The sequence below is a fragment of the Bubalus bubalis genome, chromosome 2 (assembly GCF_019923935.1).
Source record: "Bubalus bubalis isolate 160015118507 breed Murrah chromosome 2, NDDB_SH_1, whole genome shotgun sequence".
Classification (NCBI taxonomy): domain Eukaryota; kingdom Metazoa; phylum Chordata; class Mammalia; order Artiodactyla; family Bovidae; genus Bubalus; species Bubalus bubalis.
The window spans coordinates 6,368,455-6,385,810 of NC_059158.1; the positions used below are offsets into that span (position 1 = coordinate 6,368,455).

The following is a 17,356-nucleotide window of genomic DNA, read 5'->3' on the forward strand; positions in this document are numbered from 1 at the left end:
ATATATATTTATAAATATGAATGCTATATGTTTATTTGTTCATTTAAATATAATTTGTATATTATTTATTTATATAAAATTTATATTATTTATTTATATATATGTGTATAAACACATATGGACTTCCCTGAGGGCTCACTGGTAAAGAATCCACCTCCCAATGCAGGAGAACCGGGTTCCATTCCTGGGTTAGAAAGATCCCCTGGAGAAGGAAATGGCAAACCCACTCCAGTATTCTCGCCTGGAGAATCCCATGGACAGAGGAGCCTGGCTGGCTACAGTCGATGTGGTTCCAAACAGTCGGACGCAACTTAGCAACTAAACAACAACAGACAATTGTGTATATAACTGAATCGCTTTGCTATACACCTGAAACTAACACAACATTGCAAATTAACTATAATTTTAATATAAATAATGAGTCCAAGTGTTAGATTCATCAGATAGCTTACAAATTAGTAATTCTGAAATAAAAATCTCCCTAAAATGAGATAAGAGGTCTATGATCTCTCAAACCTACCGTCCCTGAATCTCATTTTGTGATTTCTTAAGAACAAATTTAATTATTTGGGAAACATTCACAATCGTGCAATGATGTCCTCAAGGACATCATCTAGGTTTGTGTGAGAATTACCCTTTAATTTGGTTTGTGTGAGAATTACCCAAAGGCATTTGTTTAAAATGCAGACTTCTAGGGCCCATTCTCATCCTTAAATCAGTAAGTCTGAGGTGAAGCTTGGGAATTTTTATTTTTACAGGCAGGGTAAAGTAATAGTGATTCACATGGTCCTTCAGAAGAGACTTTGAGAATCAATGTCCAATATAGATACCAAGACAAGACAGGTTCGTGTGTCCTTGATCACATGTCTAATTGACTTCCACAGCTCAGGGCAACCACAATTCTGTCTGAGATCAAACTGATTCATACCTGAATAATTACTGGCTAAAAAATATGGCCTTGCCACCATTTTCCATCAAACATGACTGAAATCAAGAGGAAATATATGGCATGTCATCTCATTACATCGCAATTCCATTACCTGACCTCAACCTCAATATGTCATAACTCATCTCTTCACATGCTACTCAAATGTTCAACTAAGAATATTTCACTCTAGGGAGATGGCAAAATCTAATTGAATATTTTAATTTAGAAAATTTAGTTCTGGGATTTCTCCCCCCATATTCCGCCCCCCCTTTTTTTTTGACTGTGAAAACAAAAAGTTAAATTTTCTTTTCAGTTTCTCCTTGTTAGGCAAAAGATAGATTTTTCCCTTCATTGTCCCTGAGAGTTGAAGACATTGGGGAAAAATTGGGCACAGCCCATTACTTTTACAAACCCCAGTGACTGAGCCTCAATGCACAAAAAGATGGCATTTCTGAACATCTGCAGCCTGATTAGATCAAAGACCAACAAATTAACCACAAATGGTTTTACAAGGAACAGGCAAATACATCATTTGGAAAGGATAAAATTTTTGGCAATAATTGCTAATCAACACTTTCCCTTTGGGAAACCCACATGGTACCAAAGATATATCTGGCAATAATATTAATGCCTGTGCAGCATCTTATATTTTACAAAGCTCTTACATGCACATTATAACATTTGATCTGCATGTCAATGTGGTTAATATTAGCCCATTTTACAGGTGATTGAAAAAAGATTTAGACAAGTAATGATTTGTTCATGTTCTCCCAGCTACTAACATTATTGATTTGACTATGTCAAAAGCCATATCTAAATTTATGCTTCCCTTCATTCAATCATTCATTCACACACATTTATTAAAAGCCCATTTATATTTCAGCAAATATCTCTTTTTGGTATTACTCAATGCCAAACAAATGTAAAAGGAGAACCATTTTAATGAAACTACGCAACCACACCCTTGCTGCTTACCAGGTAGCTCAGTGGTAAAAGAATTTGCCTGCCAATGCAGGAGGTGCTAGTTCAATCCCTGGGCCAGAGAAAATACCCTGGAGAAGGAAACGGCAACTCACACCAGTATTCTTGCCTAGGAAATCTCATGGGTGGAAGAGCCTGGTAGGCTATCATCCATCGGGTCCCAAAAGAGTCGGACAAGACTTAACAACTAAATGACAACTTCAGCAACAGTTTTAGGCACTGATGATAAAAACAATTAAACAAAACTTCTTTTTCTTTTGAGCTACAATCTGGTGGGGGAGAAGACAAGTAATAAATAAGATGATGTCAATAGTGATAAATGCTCTACTTGATCACTAAAGATATTAGAATAATAAAAGGAAATTAGAGATATACTAGAAAATGACCAGAGGAGGAGCTATTTTATTAAGAAAATCTTGTCTCAGGAGGGGGCACTTGACCTTGGACAGCAGTGTCAAGGCTAAAGGAGGAACCTCATGGCCAGAAGCCACGTTTAATACAGTGACCTTATAATAAGAATGAGCTTGGTCTGTTCAGAGAAGAGAAAGTGAAACTCGAATGAAACACACAAGCAGAAAAGCCACATGCAAGGAAATTAGAAAGGAGGATGGGAACCAGATCACATAAAGCTTGGAGGGCCAGGTAAGGAATTTGGATTTTTAGTCTGAGTGTTATGGAGCCACTAGGGGAGCTTAAGCAGGGGCTTGACATGCTCAGCTTTGCAGTCTACTACTACAGACCTTTATTGGTGCTTGAACTTAGTGATTTTTTGTTTGTTTGCGCATAAATCCTTTTCCTGCCAACCACTAGAAGCTCTGAGAGCCCCATCAGTTCAAAGCTATGGACTACTGTTTGGTACACGCATGAGGCAGATGGATAGGAAAAGATAGCCAGCCTTGTTCTTTGCAATTACCAGACCATGTGACCTTGGAGAAATTCTTTACCCACGTCAGCCCTTTGTGACTTCACTCAGTGTTCATAAGAGAATTAGTGCCTTAAAAGTCATTGTAAAGCATTTTGTATAGATGTTGAAATATTAAAACTTATTCCCTCTGAATGTGAGTGAGTTCAAATATAGAAGCAAGTTCCTCCCCTTTAGAGAATTCAAAATGATTTGATTGTTGAATTGCATGCAAAGTGAACAAGAACTACTATTTGGTAACTAGGGCATTCTGAACCCTGAATAAATCAGATGTGAACAGATGTAGAGAACAGACACAAAAGGACAAAGGTGGATTTACGGCATTTCAGCAGCATTTCCAATAAAATGAAGAATGTGCATCTGCATAAAATACCAAATTGTTTAAAAAGTTAAAACACTTTTCAACTATCAGATCAGATTAGTCACTCAGTCGTGTCCAACTCTTTGTGACCCCATGAATCGCAGCACGCCAGGCCTCCCTGTCCATCACCAACTCCTGGAGTTCACTCAGACTCACGTCCATTGAGTCAGTGATGCCATCCTGCCATCTCATCCTCTGTCATCCCCTTCTCCTCTTGCCCCCAGTCCCTCCCAGCATCAGAGTCTTTTCCAATGAGTCAACCCTTCACATGAGGTGGCCAAAGTACTGGAGTTTCAGCTTCAGCGTCAGTCCTTCCAAAGAAATCCCAGGGCTGATCTCCTTCAGAATGGACTGGTTGGATCTCCTTGCAGTCCAAGGGACTCTCAAGAGTGTTTTCTAACACCACAGTTCAAAAGCATCAATTCTTCAGCGCTCAGCCTTCTTCACAGTCCAACTCTCACATCCATACACGACCACAGGAAAAACCATAGCCTTGACTAGACAGACCTTTGTTGGCAAAGTAATGTCTCTGCTTTTGAATATGCTATCTAGGTTGGTCATAACTTTCCTTGCAAGGAGTAAGCATCTTTTAATTTCATGGCTGCAGTCACCATCTGTAGTGATTTTGGAGCCCAGAAAAATAAAGTCTGACACTGTTTCCCCATCTATTTCCCCTGAAGTGATGGGACCGGATGCCATGATCTTCATTTTCTGAATGTTGAGCTTTAAGCCAACTTTTTCAGTCTCCACTTTCACTTTCATCAAGAGGCTTTTTAGTTCCTCTTCACTTTCTGCTATAAGGGTGGTGTCATCTGCATATCTGAGGTGATTGACATTTCTCCCGGCAATCTGGATTCCAGCTTGTGTTTTTTCCAGTCCAGCGTTTCTCATGATGTACTCTGCATATAAGTTAAATAAACAGGGTGACAATATACAGCCTTGACGTACTCCTTTTCCTATTTGGAACCAGTCTGTTGTTCCATGTCCAGTTCTAACTGTTGCTTCCTGAGCTGCATACAGATTTCTCAAGAGGCAGGTCTGGTGGTCTGGTATTCCCATTTCTTTCAGAATTTTCCACAGTTGATTGTGATCCACACAGTCAAAGGCTTTGGCATAGTCAATAAAGCAGAAATACATGCTTTTCTGGAACTCTCTTGCTTTTTCCATGATCCAGCAGATGTTGGCTATCTGATCTCTGGTTCCTCTGCCTTTTCTAAAACCAGCTTGAACATCAGGAAGTTCACAGTTCACATATTGCTGAAGCCTGGCTTGGAGAATTTTGAGCATTACTTTACTAGCGTGTGAGATGAGTGCAATTGTGCGGTAGTTTGAGCATTCTTTGGCATTGCCTTTCTTTGGGATTGGAATGAAAACTGACCTTTTCCAGTCCTGTGGCCACTGCTGAGTTTTCCAAATTTGCTGGCATATTGAGTGCAGCCCTTTCACAGCATCATCTTTCAGGATTTTAAAGAGCTCAACTGGAATTACATCACCTCCACTAGCTTTGTTTGTAGTGATGCTTTCTAAGGCCCACTTGACTTCACATTCCAGGATGTCTGGCTCTAGGTGAGTGATCACACCATCGTGATTATCTGGGTCGTGAAGATCTTTTTTGTACAGTTCTTCTGTTTATTCTTGCCATCTCTTCTTAATATCTTCTGCTTCTGTTAGGTCCATACCATTTCTGTCCTTTATCCTTGGAATACGGAATGAAGCAGGGAAAAGACTAATAGAGTTTTGCCAAGAAAATGCACTGGTCATAACAAACACCCTCTTCCAACAACACAAGAGAAGACTCTACACATGGACATCACCAGACGGTCAACACCTAAATCAGATTGATTATATTCTTTGCCCCCAAAGATGGAGAAGCTCTATACAGTCAGCAAAAACAAGACCAGGAGCTGACTGTGGTTCAGACCATGAACTCCTTATTGCCAAATTCAGACTTAAATTGAAGAAAGTAGGGAAAACCACTAGACCATTCAGATATGATCTAAATCAAATCCCTTATGATTATACAGTGGAAGTGAGAAATAGATTTAAGGGCCTAGATCTGATAGATAGAGTGCCTGATGAACTATGGAATGAGGTTTGTGACATTGTACAGGAGACAGGGATCAAGAGCATCCCCATGGAAAAGAAATGCAAAAAAGCAAAATGGCTGTCTGGGGAGGCCTTACAAATAGCTGTGAAAGGAAGAGAAGCGAAAAGCAAAGGAGAAAAGGAAAGATACAAACATCTGAATGCAGAGTTCCAAAGAATAGCAAGAAGAGATAAGAAAGCCATCTTCAGCAATCAATGCAAAGAAATAGAGGAAAACAACAGAATGGAAAAGATTAGGGATCTCTTCAAGAAAATCAGAGATACCAAAGGAACATTTCATGCAAAGATGGGCTCGATAAAGGACAGAAATGGTATGGACCTTTTCAACTATAAGGCAGTCAATACTCATCTATTTGAAGTCTGCCATGTGACTCATTAGAAGTTTTAGGTTTATTCATTCATTTAAAAAAATATTTATCAAGACACATTTCTAGGTGGCAGAGATTCAGCAGTGAACAAAACAGACACCAGTCCCTACTCTCAAGAAGTTTACATTCTAATGCTGCCAAATATATTTAAGATTAAGTGACCACCTGTCAGTATTATGTAATACAGCAGCCTTATGCCCAAGTGAGGCTGGTAAAAATTGAATTGATTATTCAATTGCATGCAGAGTGAACAAGAACTACTATTTGGTAACCAGGGCGCTCCACTTGGAGTAAATCAGATGTGAACACATGTACAAAACAGACACAGAGGACAGAAGAAGAGCCAGAAAAGAGCGAGAGACTTGGCATTAGAGACAGAAGTCTGGTAAAAATATGAAGAAAATTATGGGAACTGATGAGTAGTTTACAGATTTAAAAAACCAACATATCAATTCTTGCTGTGTCCTTTAGGGCAGATTGTGAAACTTTGTGTTTGGACTGTGGGGTGATTTAAACCTGGGTTTGAATCTCAGCTTTGAACATCTGGTCAAGTTCTCATCTCAAAAATCTGTTTCTCTCATCCTCAAGATGGATTTAACAATAGATTGCGTGGTGTGAAATTTGCACTTATTTGGACATTTTAAACGCATAGGGATGAAACTGGCATAGTGCAGGACTCGACGCACATTACTCTTCCTCCCTGCCAGAGAATATGAGACAATGATAACCGGCTTTTTACACTGATGGCCCTGAAACCTTTCACATCACCTAGTAACAAGGAACAGAGGCAAAAGAGCACTGAATAAATTTAATGGAAACCGAGTTTTCTTAGAAGAGAGAAATCAAGAATGGATCAACAAATATTTCTTGAAGGAACGCTTTGAAGGGCTTGAGAAATCTAACATAACAAAAAGAAGAAAACATGCTACAAAGAAGATTATTATCAGTAAAAAACAATTATAGCTACTAGTTATTCCCTACATGTAACCCACTATACTGAGCAATCTGTACATCACATTATTTAATGCTCACTAAATCTTTACGAATTAGGTATTAGATTCCCATTTTACAAACAAAGGAATTGAGGCCCAGGAGATTAAGTCATTTTCCAAAAGTATTGAATGCTAATAGCCAGGGCTATTCATTATGCATGGTAATAATCAATAATCAAAAAAAGCAGTCATGCTCAAGCTCTAGTTTTCCTAAGATCACTCCTTCCTATGAGTTATTAAAATCATTTCAATTCTTTGAGATTAAATGTCACACAGAAAATAACCTCTTGCGAAATGTTGGGTTCATCATAGTTTAAGAATTAATACTTTAGGTCATTTTAATCAGTTTCTGATATATGTCGTTTTCAGAAAGCACTTCAGGAAAGAACGCTGGGAACCATGACTAATAATGACAAGAATATGAACTATATTCTTCATATACATACTGGAATCTGAACATTACTTAAGTCCTTTACCATCTTAAGTATTTGGGAAGCTTTAAATAAAAAACAAATTTGCCTATTTCACTGAAATTGAGCATCCTTTTTTCAGGTATAAAACTCCAAACTTATTAATTTCATGGCTATATTTTAAAATGACCGCCAGTACTAGCTAGATGACTACATGATAAGTGTCTCAAAAGTTCAAGAAAAGGCACTAAATTTTTCACAGTATTTGTGTTTCATTCTCAGAGTAATAAAAATATGCCACCCCTTTAATAATGAATAATAGATTCTCAGTTTGATTTACATGCATGGACTAAATGTCATGTTTGAAAAGTTGCCATTTTATTCATATTGGATTTCCCTCCAGTAAAACAAAAATGGTGCCCATCACCTGCTATAATAACGATACCTTGCCACACTGAAGTATAAATATTAACGGGTTGATATACTTCTTAGGACTTCCCTGGTGGCTCAAACGGGAAAGCGTCTGTCTAAAATGTGGGAGACCCGGGTTCGATCCCTGGGTCGGGAAGATCCCCTGGTGAAGGAAATGAAGGAAATGGCAATCCACTCCAGTCTCTTGCCTGGAAAATCCCATGGACAGAGGAGCCTGGTAGGCTACAGTCCATGGGGTCGCAAAGAGTCAGACAGGACTGCGCAACTTCACTTTCACTTTCTTTGAGTGAGTGAGTGAAGTCGCTAAGTCGTGTCCGACTCTTTGCGACCCCATGGACTGTAGCCTACCAGGCTCTTCTGTCCATGGAATTTTCCAGGCAAGAGTATTGGAGTGGGTGCCATTTCCTTTTCAGGGGATCTTCCCGACCCAGGGATCGAACCTGGGTCTCCCGCATTGTAGGCAGATGCTTTACTGTCTGAGCCACCAGAGAAGCTACTTCTTAAAGGGCTTCCCAGGTGGCGCTAGCAGCAAAGAACCTGCCTGCCAACACAGGAGACTTAAGTGGGGCAGGTTCAATCCTTGGGTCTATAGGGAAGATGCCCTATAGGAGGGCGTGGCAACCCACTCCAGCATTCTTGCCTAGAGGATCCCATGGACATAGGACCTTGGTGCGGACAGGCCATAAGCTCGCAAAGAGTCAGACACAACTGAAGCTACTCAGCACACATGAGTGCATACTTCTTAAAATTCTATATACCCATGAAATAGCTCAATAACACAGCAAGCTGAAGCCAGGTTTTCTTAGACCTTATTTCAATGATGGCAAATTGATGTATTGAATTCTAAAAGGTTGAAGTTAGTCATTGTTTCTTCTTCCCATTAAATCAAAGGACAATTCATTGTCACCAGTTCTTTAGGAGCCTTTATATTAGTTTTTTTAGGACCACCATAGCAAAGCTCCATGACTGGAACACTTAAACAACAGGAACTTATTTTCTCAAAGATCTGGAAGCTAGAAGTCTGAAATCAACATGATGCCAGGATTGATTTCTTTGGAAATCTCTCTTCTTGCTTGTCTCCCTGTGTCTTCACGTGATCTTCCATGGCTTCTGTGTCCTAATCTCCTCTTCTTATAAGGACACCAGTGCTACTGGATTAGGATTTACCCCAGTGTTCTCAGCTACAGGTTTACCCCAGCTTCAAGTGGGCTTCCCTTGTACCTCAGTTGGTAAAGAATCTGCGTGCAATGCAGGAGACCTGGGTTCTATTCCTGGGTAGGGAAGATCCCCTGGAGAAGGAAATAGCAACCCACTCCAGTATTCCTGCCTGGAGGATCCCATGGACAGAGGAGCCTGGCAGGCCACAGTCTGTGGGGTTGCAAGAGTCAGACACGGCTGAGAGACTGACCCACCGTCGGTGTTCTCATTTTAACTTAACCTCTTAAAGAGACCTTGTCTCCAAGCATAGTCACAGTCTGAGGTCCTGGGATTTAAGACCTCAGCCCATGAATTTGGAGAGAACACAATAGTCTATAAGAGCCCTCTACCTATCTGTTCCCATCTCCCACATCTTCCTTTGTACATACACACAGCATAACTCAAGGACCAGGCATTGCACACAGGAATCAAATGCCTTTTGGGTGAACCAACTCTGAATACAGATATATAATGATTCTTTTTCTTTAAGCACACAAGACTAAATTTGCAACAGCTACCCAAGCAATTTGAGATTCCTGACTTTATTTCTCCAACTCTCAATACAGTTCTTGGTCATTTGCCCATGCATGCTCAGTCGTGTCTAATTCTGCGACCCCATGGACTATAGCCTGCCAGGCTCCTCTGTCCAAGATTCTCCAGGCAAGATTACTGGAGTGGGTTTTCCATTTCCTACTGGGAACGGGCCCCCATCTCTTACATCTCCTGCATTGACAAGCAGATTCTTTACCACTGAATCACCTGGGAAGCCCAGTTCTTTGTCATCAGTGCAGTTCAGTTCAGTTCAGTCAATCAGTCGTGTCTGACTCTTTGTGACCACATGAACCTCAGCACGCCAGGCCTCCCTGTCCATCACCAACTCCCAGAGTTCACTCAAACTCATGTCCATCGAGTCAGTGATGCCATCTAGCCATCTCATCCTCTGTCGTCCCCTTCTCCTCTTGCCCTCAATCTTTCCCAGCATCAGGATCTTTTCCAATGAGTCAGCTCTTTGCATTAGGTGGCCAAAGTTTTGGAGTTTCAACTTCAACATCAGTCCTTCCAATGAACACTCAGGACTGATCTCCTTTAGGATGGACTGATTGGATCTCCTTGCAGTCCAAGGGACTCTCAAGAGTCTTCTCCAACACCACAGTTCAAAAGCATCAATTCTTATCCACTCAGCTTTCTTTATAGTCCAACTCTCACATCCATACATGACCACAGGAAAAACCATAGCCTTGACTAGACAGACCTTGTTGGCAAAGTAATGTCTCTGTTTTTTAATATGCTGTCTAAATTGGTCATAACTTTCCTTCCAAGGAGTAAGCATCTTTTAATTTCATGGCTGCAATCACCATCTGCAGTGATTTTGGAGCCCCCCAAAATAAAGTCTGACATTGTTTCCACTGTTTCCCCATCTATTTGCCATGAAGTGATGGGACCAGATGCCATGATCTTAGTTTTCTTAATGTTGAGCTTTAAGCCAACTTTTTCACTCTCCTATTTCACTTTAATCAAGAGGCTTACACTGTTGGTGGGAATGCAAACTAGTACAGCCACTATGGGGAACAGTGTGGAGATGCCTTAAAAAACTGGAAATAGAACCGCCTTATGATCCAGCAATCCCACTGCTGGGCATACACACTGAGGAAACCAGAAGGGAAAGAGACACGTGTACCCCAATGTTCATCGCAGCACAGTTTATAATAGCCAGGACATGGAAGCAACCTAGATGTCCATCGGCAGATGAATGGATAAGAAAGCTATGGTACATATACACAATGGAGTATTACTCAGCCATTAAAAAGAATACATTTGAATCCGTTCTAATGAGGTGGATGAAACTGGAGCCTATTATACAGAGTGAAGTAAGCCAGAAGGAAAAACACCAATACAGTATACTAACGCATATATATGGAATTTAGAAAGATGGTAACAATAACCCTGTGTACGAGACAGCAAAAGAGACACTGATGTATAGAACAGTCTTATGGACTCTGTGGGAGAGGGAGAGGGTGGGAAGATTTGGGAGAATGGCATTGAAACATGTAAAATATCACGTATGAAACGAGTTGCCAGTCCAGGTTCGATGCACGATACTGGATGCTTGGGGCTAGTGCACTGGGACGACCCAGAGGGATGGTATGGGGAGGGAGGAGGGAGGAGGGTTCAGGGTGGAGCACACATGTATACCTGTGGTGGATTCATTTTGATATTTGGCAAAACTAATACCATTATGTAAAGTTTAAAAATAAAATAAAATTTAAAAAAAAGAGGCTTTTTAGTTCCTATTCACTTTTTGCCATAAGGGTGGTGTCATCTGCATATCTGAGGTTATTGATATTTCTCCTGGCAATCTTGATTCCAGCTTATGCTTCCTCCAGCCCAGCATTTCTCATGATGTACTCTGCATATGCTTGGTCATAGAAGGGGCCAAATAAGTTCCTCAGTTATCCATTACTGCATAACAAACAATTCCAAAATTCAGTATTTAAAGCAATAACATTTTTCTATGTCTCCCCATTATGTCGGTCAGAAAAGCAGAGCCGACTCAGCGGAATAACTTGCTTACTCCACATAGTGTCGGCTGGCACCACTTAGTGTGATTCTTCTATTACCTATGTTCCTTTCCTAAGTTTGAAGTGATTATATATTTATTTATCAAACCCAAAATTATATATTTATTTATCTCCTTTGTGTAGTTAGACAGCTATGACTAATAAAAGGAAGGTAAGTGTGGATGTAGGTAATGTGGTTCTGGAACAGGAATACATGCTTGCTGAAAATTAGACTTTGACATGTATTTTTTTAATTCTCTGATTTTCTTCGCAAAGAGCTTAAGTTGTCTTCTATAATCAGAAAGGCCAAAATGGCTATTTTCACTTGGAAATTTCAAAAATCATCTGGACAAACTTCTTCCTGGCCTTTAAAATAATCAAGTTGGCTGTTAACATCAACTGATGCACTTGGGGAGGTCTCCAAGCATGACTGAGTACTCTGGAAATTTCTAGAAGGCACATCAGCAGGCTTTCATCTACCTTTCCACAGGAGAATGAGCAAGGTTAAGTTTGCTCATGCCTCAAGGTAGTCAATTTATGAGCTCACTTCTCTGTTTTGAAAATATTTACCTAAAATATTGTTTTTGTAGTTTAAAGAGGGGAGATAAGACTAAATAAACATGAAGTCATAAGACTACAAAATAATATTTATTTCCTTATTCACTATTTCATAGTGACAGGTTCCCCATATATAATTAATGTTAAAATGATATATTTTTCTCTAAATTGTGTTTCTTCTCAATCAGATTTATTTCTATTTTAGAAACTACTAACACCAAGATTTGGCTCTTAAGATTATCTTAACATTGGACTGCAAGGAGATCCAACCAGTCCATTCTAAAGATCAGTCCTGGGTGTTCGTTGGAAGGAATGATGCTAAAGCTGAAACTCCAATACTTTGGCCACCTCATGCGAAGAGTTGACTCATTGGAAAAGACTCTGATGCTGGGAAGGATTGGGGGCAGGAGAAGAAGGGGATGACAGAGGATGAGCTGGCTGGATGGCATCACCAACTCGATGGACATGAGTTTGAGTGAACTCCGGGAGTTGGTGATGGACAGGGAGGTTTGGCATGCCGCTATTCATGGGGTCGCAAAGAGTCAGACATGACTGAGTGACTGAACTGAACTGAACATTTCCTTATTGTATTCATTGTTGGTAAAGTGAACTTATACGACTGTGAGGTAATTTGTGCATGCTCAATTGCTAAATTGTGTCCAACTCTATGCAATAGACTGCAGCCTGCCAGGCTCCCCTGTCCATGGGATTCTCCAGGCAAGAATACTTAAGCAGGTTGCCATTTCCTTCTCCAGGGGATCTTCCCAAATCAGGGATCAAACTCAAGTCTCTTATGGCTCCTGCATTGGCAGGTGGATTCTTTACCACTAGCACGACTTGGGAAGCTATAGAGGGTGTTTGTAAATACTATCCAAGGAAATTATGTCATGTTCTTGCTGTCTTCATCAAGGAATCCTAAAAATTGCCACAATTTAATATAAGAACAGTTTTTGCCTTTAAACTAGTATTCATAAAATCTCATTATTCACACTGACAGGTAATTAAAAAAAAAACATAGATGCACTTATGGAATAAAATGGGGTTAAGTACCATCAAAATCAAGTAATTTTTTTCCTCTTGTAACACAAACACTCAGTCCAAGACATGGTTTTATTTCCTGTGTGGTGTAGAGTAATGTGAAAAGTGAAATATATAGGCTTAAATTGAAGGAAACCATGGTCTTAATGGAATCATTACAGAAATTGCTCCAGAATGCTACATCCTTCCAGAAATAATAACTCTGTTATGTCAGCAAATTTGGAGTCAGCATGGGTTACCTGCTCCACACAAGGGGCCTGGTCATGTTGGTTAGACCTGCCTGGGGCTTAGCCCAACATGAGCGCCTGACCTTTCAGAAAATATTTTAAATTCATTAATCAATGTTCTTTGCCTGCATTTTGCTGGTTTTGCTTTTTAACCTACTATTTATATCCTTTTTTAAGATGGCCCATCCCTGTACCAATGTAAATGAGAATTGTAAGCATAACAGTTCTGTCTAGTAATTAATGAAACATTCTTTAGGCCCAGATACTATTACCAAAGTCCACCATATGACTGGTATCCTTTGGTTGTTGTTGTTTAGTCACTAAGTCATGTCCGACTCTTTGAGACCCCGTGGACTGTAGCCCACCAGTCTCCTCTGTGCATGGAATTCTCCAGGCAAGAATACTGGAGTGGGTTGCCATTCCCTTCCAGGAGATTTTCCCCACACAGGGACTGAACCCAGGTCTCCTTCACTGCAGGCAAATTTTTACCATCTGAGCCACCGGGGAAGACTGTCCCTCCTGTCTGCATAGAAATAGATGACCATCTTTCCGTGTTTAACATGAGTAAGATGTCTTGAGCTCTCAAACAACCGTATGAAGCCAGTTTCTCCTGTTCATGGAGAAATGATCCTGACTTCAGCTTGTATTTGGAAAGGAATGACATAAATATCTTAGATGCCCTTTTATTGGTTATATACACAAACACATTTGTGTGTTTCTGTGTTATCTGTTCCTACTGCTGAAAAATGACACTTCTTCAAACCTTGCTGTTTTGACTGTCAGTCTCCCACAAACTGCCAGCAGAGTGACTGGCAGGCAGAACCGTGTGGTTAGTGGAAAAACTTGCTAGAACCCAGTGGAATGAGCAGAACTTTGAGCAACAGCATTTTTATTCTGAAATCAAACAGCCTCTGATGACTTCTCTTTCCTGTCAAGTTCTGGAGGTCTTGGTGCTTTGCTTGTTTCTGTTTTGTCCTGAATTTTTGTACTTTTCTTACATACACTGCATGTGAAATAGCCCAGTAGACCTCTTTGGGGATCCAGGATTTTGCTAGGTGATACCAAGGGATGGATGTAATTCACTGACATTTTGTCAGGCTGTTAAAGAATAAATTTTCCTTGGCTGTGGCAGGAGGTAATTATTTTGGTTTGTTTGCTTCTGACACAGGGGAAGAAAATTGGGGGTTGTTATTTCAACTATTCCAAGATACTCTGTGTTCTGTTTGGCAGGAAGGGAAAAAAGCATTTCATATTGGAGGAATGAGCAGCTTCTGCTTTCCCCTATGGACTTGATGCACTTCTCAACGCTGTGCATATTTTTTGACAACATCAGTCTCTTTGCGGCTTTGCTTCTTGTCCCCAAAGACATTCTTGATGGACCTCTTTGTCCACTAAACCCTCCTGACATTTAATCTGTAGCACTCTCTGTTAGGGGCTTCCCTGGTGGCTCAGCAGTAAAGAATGCAATGCAGGAGATGCCAGACACGCGGGTTGGATCCCTGGGTTGGGAAGATCCCTTGGAGAAGGAAATGGCAACCCACTCCAGTATTCTTGCCTGGAGAATCTCATGCACAGATAAGTCTGACGGGCCACAGCCCATGGGATGGCAAAGAGTCGGACACAACTGAGTGACTAAGCATGCATGTAAACGTAAAACATCTACTTATACAGATGCCTCTAGATAGCAAGCTCTTTGAATGACATATTCAGTAGCCCAGATCCAAGCTGTAAAAGGGTAGGTACTTAATTAAACTCTACCAGAAGAATGTAGTTGTCCATTAGGTACTGGCTGGACCCTTTTTTTAAATTATTAACTAAAATCTTAGCTGTCACCACATTCCTGAAATTGCTCCGAGATAAATAGCAAGAACCAAGATCTCGGCTCATGGGCTGAACTGCACCTGCTGCCTTCTTATCACCTGTCCTCAAAGTCTGGTTCTACAGGGGAGAGGGCTCCCCCAGGGGGTAAGTCTTCTCCATGTCCTCCCTTAACTAATGCCTCTCACCTGCACCCCACACGTCTTAACAAGGCTTTGGGGGTCATTCATCAGAGGAAAAACAATGTTAATCAACATTGTTCTCAAGCCAAGGTTAATTCAAAAATTGTTCAAAATATGTGTTTATCACAGAAACAGACTCACACACTTAGAGAACAAATTTTCCTCCACCAGGGAGGAAAAGCGAGGGGACGAGCTAGTTAGGGAGTTTGAGGTCAACTTTTACACACGGCTCTATTTAAAATGGATAACCAACAAGGACCTCCTGTACAGCACAGGGAACTCTGCTCAATGTTATGCAGCAGCCTGGATGGGAGAGGAGTTTGGAGGAGAATGGGTACATGTATATGTACGGCGGAGTCACTCTACTCTGTACATGAAACGATCACATTGTTAATCAGCTATACTCCAATATAAAATAAAAAGTTTAAATATATATATTTATAAGCATTTGTCATATGTATTAAAATGAAAGTCACCTGGAAAACATTTATGGGCTTTTCCATCAGAGAGACAGAATAACGATAACGATAATAACCACACAAACTTCTGAATTCTTACTGTGTATTGCCACTGTGCGTTTCCACAATCACCTCATTTTTTGTAATGCCTCTGGTAAGCAGATTTTTTTAACTCCTGTTTCACAGATGAGTCAACTGAGGCTTGGTTCCTCAATGAATTTTGTCAGCCCTGGTCCCCCATGATACCTACACTGATTGTTACAATGTTCATCCAAATTAACGGTGTAAAAGGCATTCTGTATTAGCAAAGTCTGCTCTCAAGCCTGGCATCTCAAGCACCAGAACATGGTGAGTGTTCTAGGGCGAACCCAGCCTCTTCCTCTCTTCTCTGTGGGCTGCAGTTCCCTGTCTTAGTCTGCCTGGTGCTGTTGCCTGAGAAAAAGCTAAGCTTATCCTCTCTGCTTCCAAAGGTGACTCAATGATCTCAAACCCCTCACTTCTCATCCTTGCATCCATGATCACTCTCTAATCTTAGTTAACCCTAGCTTCCTCCTCCAGCACTGTCTCCTCCAGAATTCCTTAGCTTGGTAAACACTTTCCCCTATATCCATAATCTATTTTCCGAACAACCGCCATCTTTTCTTCCTACCTAAAGCTGGGTTCTCACCTACAATCAGTGTCCCCGGCTGCCTACCAAGGTATACACACAATTGCACACACACAAAATACACATGTTAGTGACCTTTCAGCATGTAACACAGAGCTTGGCTCATACCAGATACTTATTGGGTATTTGCTAAATAATGAATGAAATTCTTTCTGTTTAGTGCACAAAGTTGAATATCTAAAACCATCTAAGGTGAAAAGCTGGACAGATAGTGATCCATGTGCAAAAAGACCAGCTTACCACATAAAGGCTTTCATGGAAAAACAGTCCCACATCATAAAAGTTTCCACCGTGCCTCACTGGGCGTGTCCTGGTCTTCAGCTGCTCCTCCGGGTTCCATTGCAAGACACGACCGCCTGGTTGACCAAGCAGGGACACTTTGAGGAGGTAGGAGCCTTGGGGCACCTTGTTCTTGAGACCCCTGATGCACTTCATCTGTATCTGAAGAGGCTGAGGTGACCGACTCTGCTCAACCTAAAGAAAAGACAGGTTTCTTGAATTTCTTGAACGATGCAGGAATTGCGTAAAACCACACAATTAGCCACAGTGCATTTCTCAGGGAGGGAAAAAGTAGACAATTATTTTTACTCAACCTGTAATTGTCAGGTGTTAGCTGTGATAACAGAGGCGGACTACAGGAGATGTAATTAGGGGGTCAAAAGGCATGCCTACTGATTATTCGAGGGAAAGTTGAGCCAGTTCTTAAGCGTGGTATGTTAATGATCTGTGACATCAGAAACCATTCATCTATTATAATGAGATAGAATGGACAGGAAACTGACACTTCTGAAAGCCACACAGCAGGCCTCTTAAGGGATGGATGAACATGGACAGCAAGCTTGAACGGTGACAGCCCTCACCTCTCTCACTAATCACAGATCATGGGCCCCATTGATGAGTGATGTGCAAAACAGGTCAGGCTAACGCCTCACCTGATCGAATGCTTGCCTCTAATTTCAACATGAGATCACTTTGCCCCACAGGGTTCAACTGAGAGTCTAAATACATAAAGGAAGAAGAGCATTTCTATCTGCTTCAGCCTAAAACTTGGCATGAACTGCATGTAGCTAAAGAATATGATAGAAGAATATTTTACGGCACATTTGAATTTCATTGCTTACCTTCAGCTGGGACCAAAGGGCCATTCATTTTT

General features: G+C 40.8%; 1 protein-coding gene across 2 annotated transcripts in view; it reads right to left on the reverse strand.

Annotated features, from left to right (window-relative positions):
- LOC102395523 overlaps positions 1 to 17,356 on the reverse strand; it is a 377,402-nt gene that overhangs the window by 173,491 nt on the left and 186,555 nt on the right. For both annotated transcript variants that reach the window (XM_044926869.2, XM_044926862.2), the window contains exon 10: positions 16,444 to 16,677. In XM_044926869.2, coding sequence (XP_044782804.2) covers positions 16,444 to 16,677 — 234 coding nt within the window. The remainder of the gene's footprint in view (positions 1 to 16,443; positions 16,678 to 17,356) is intronic.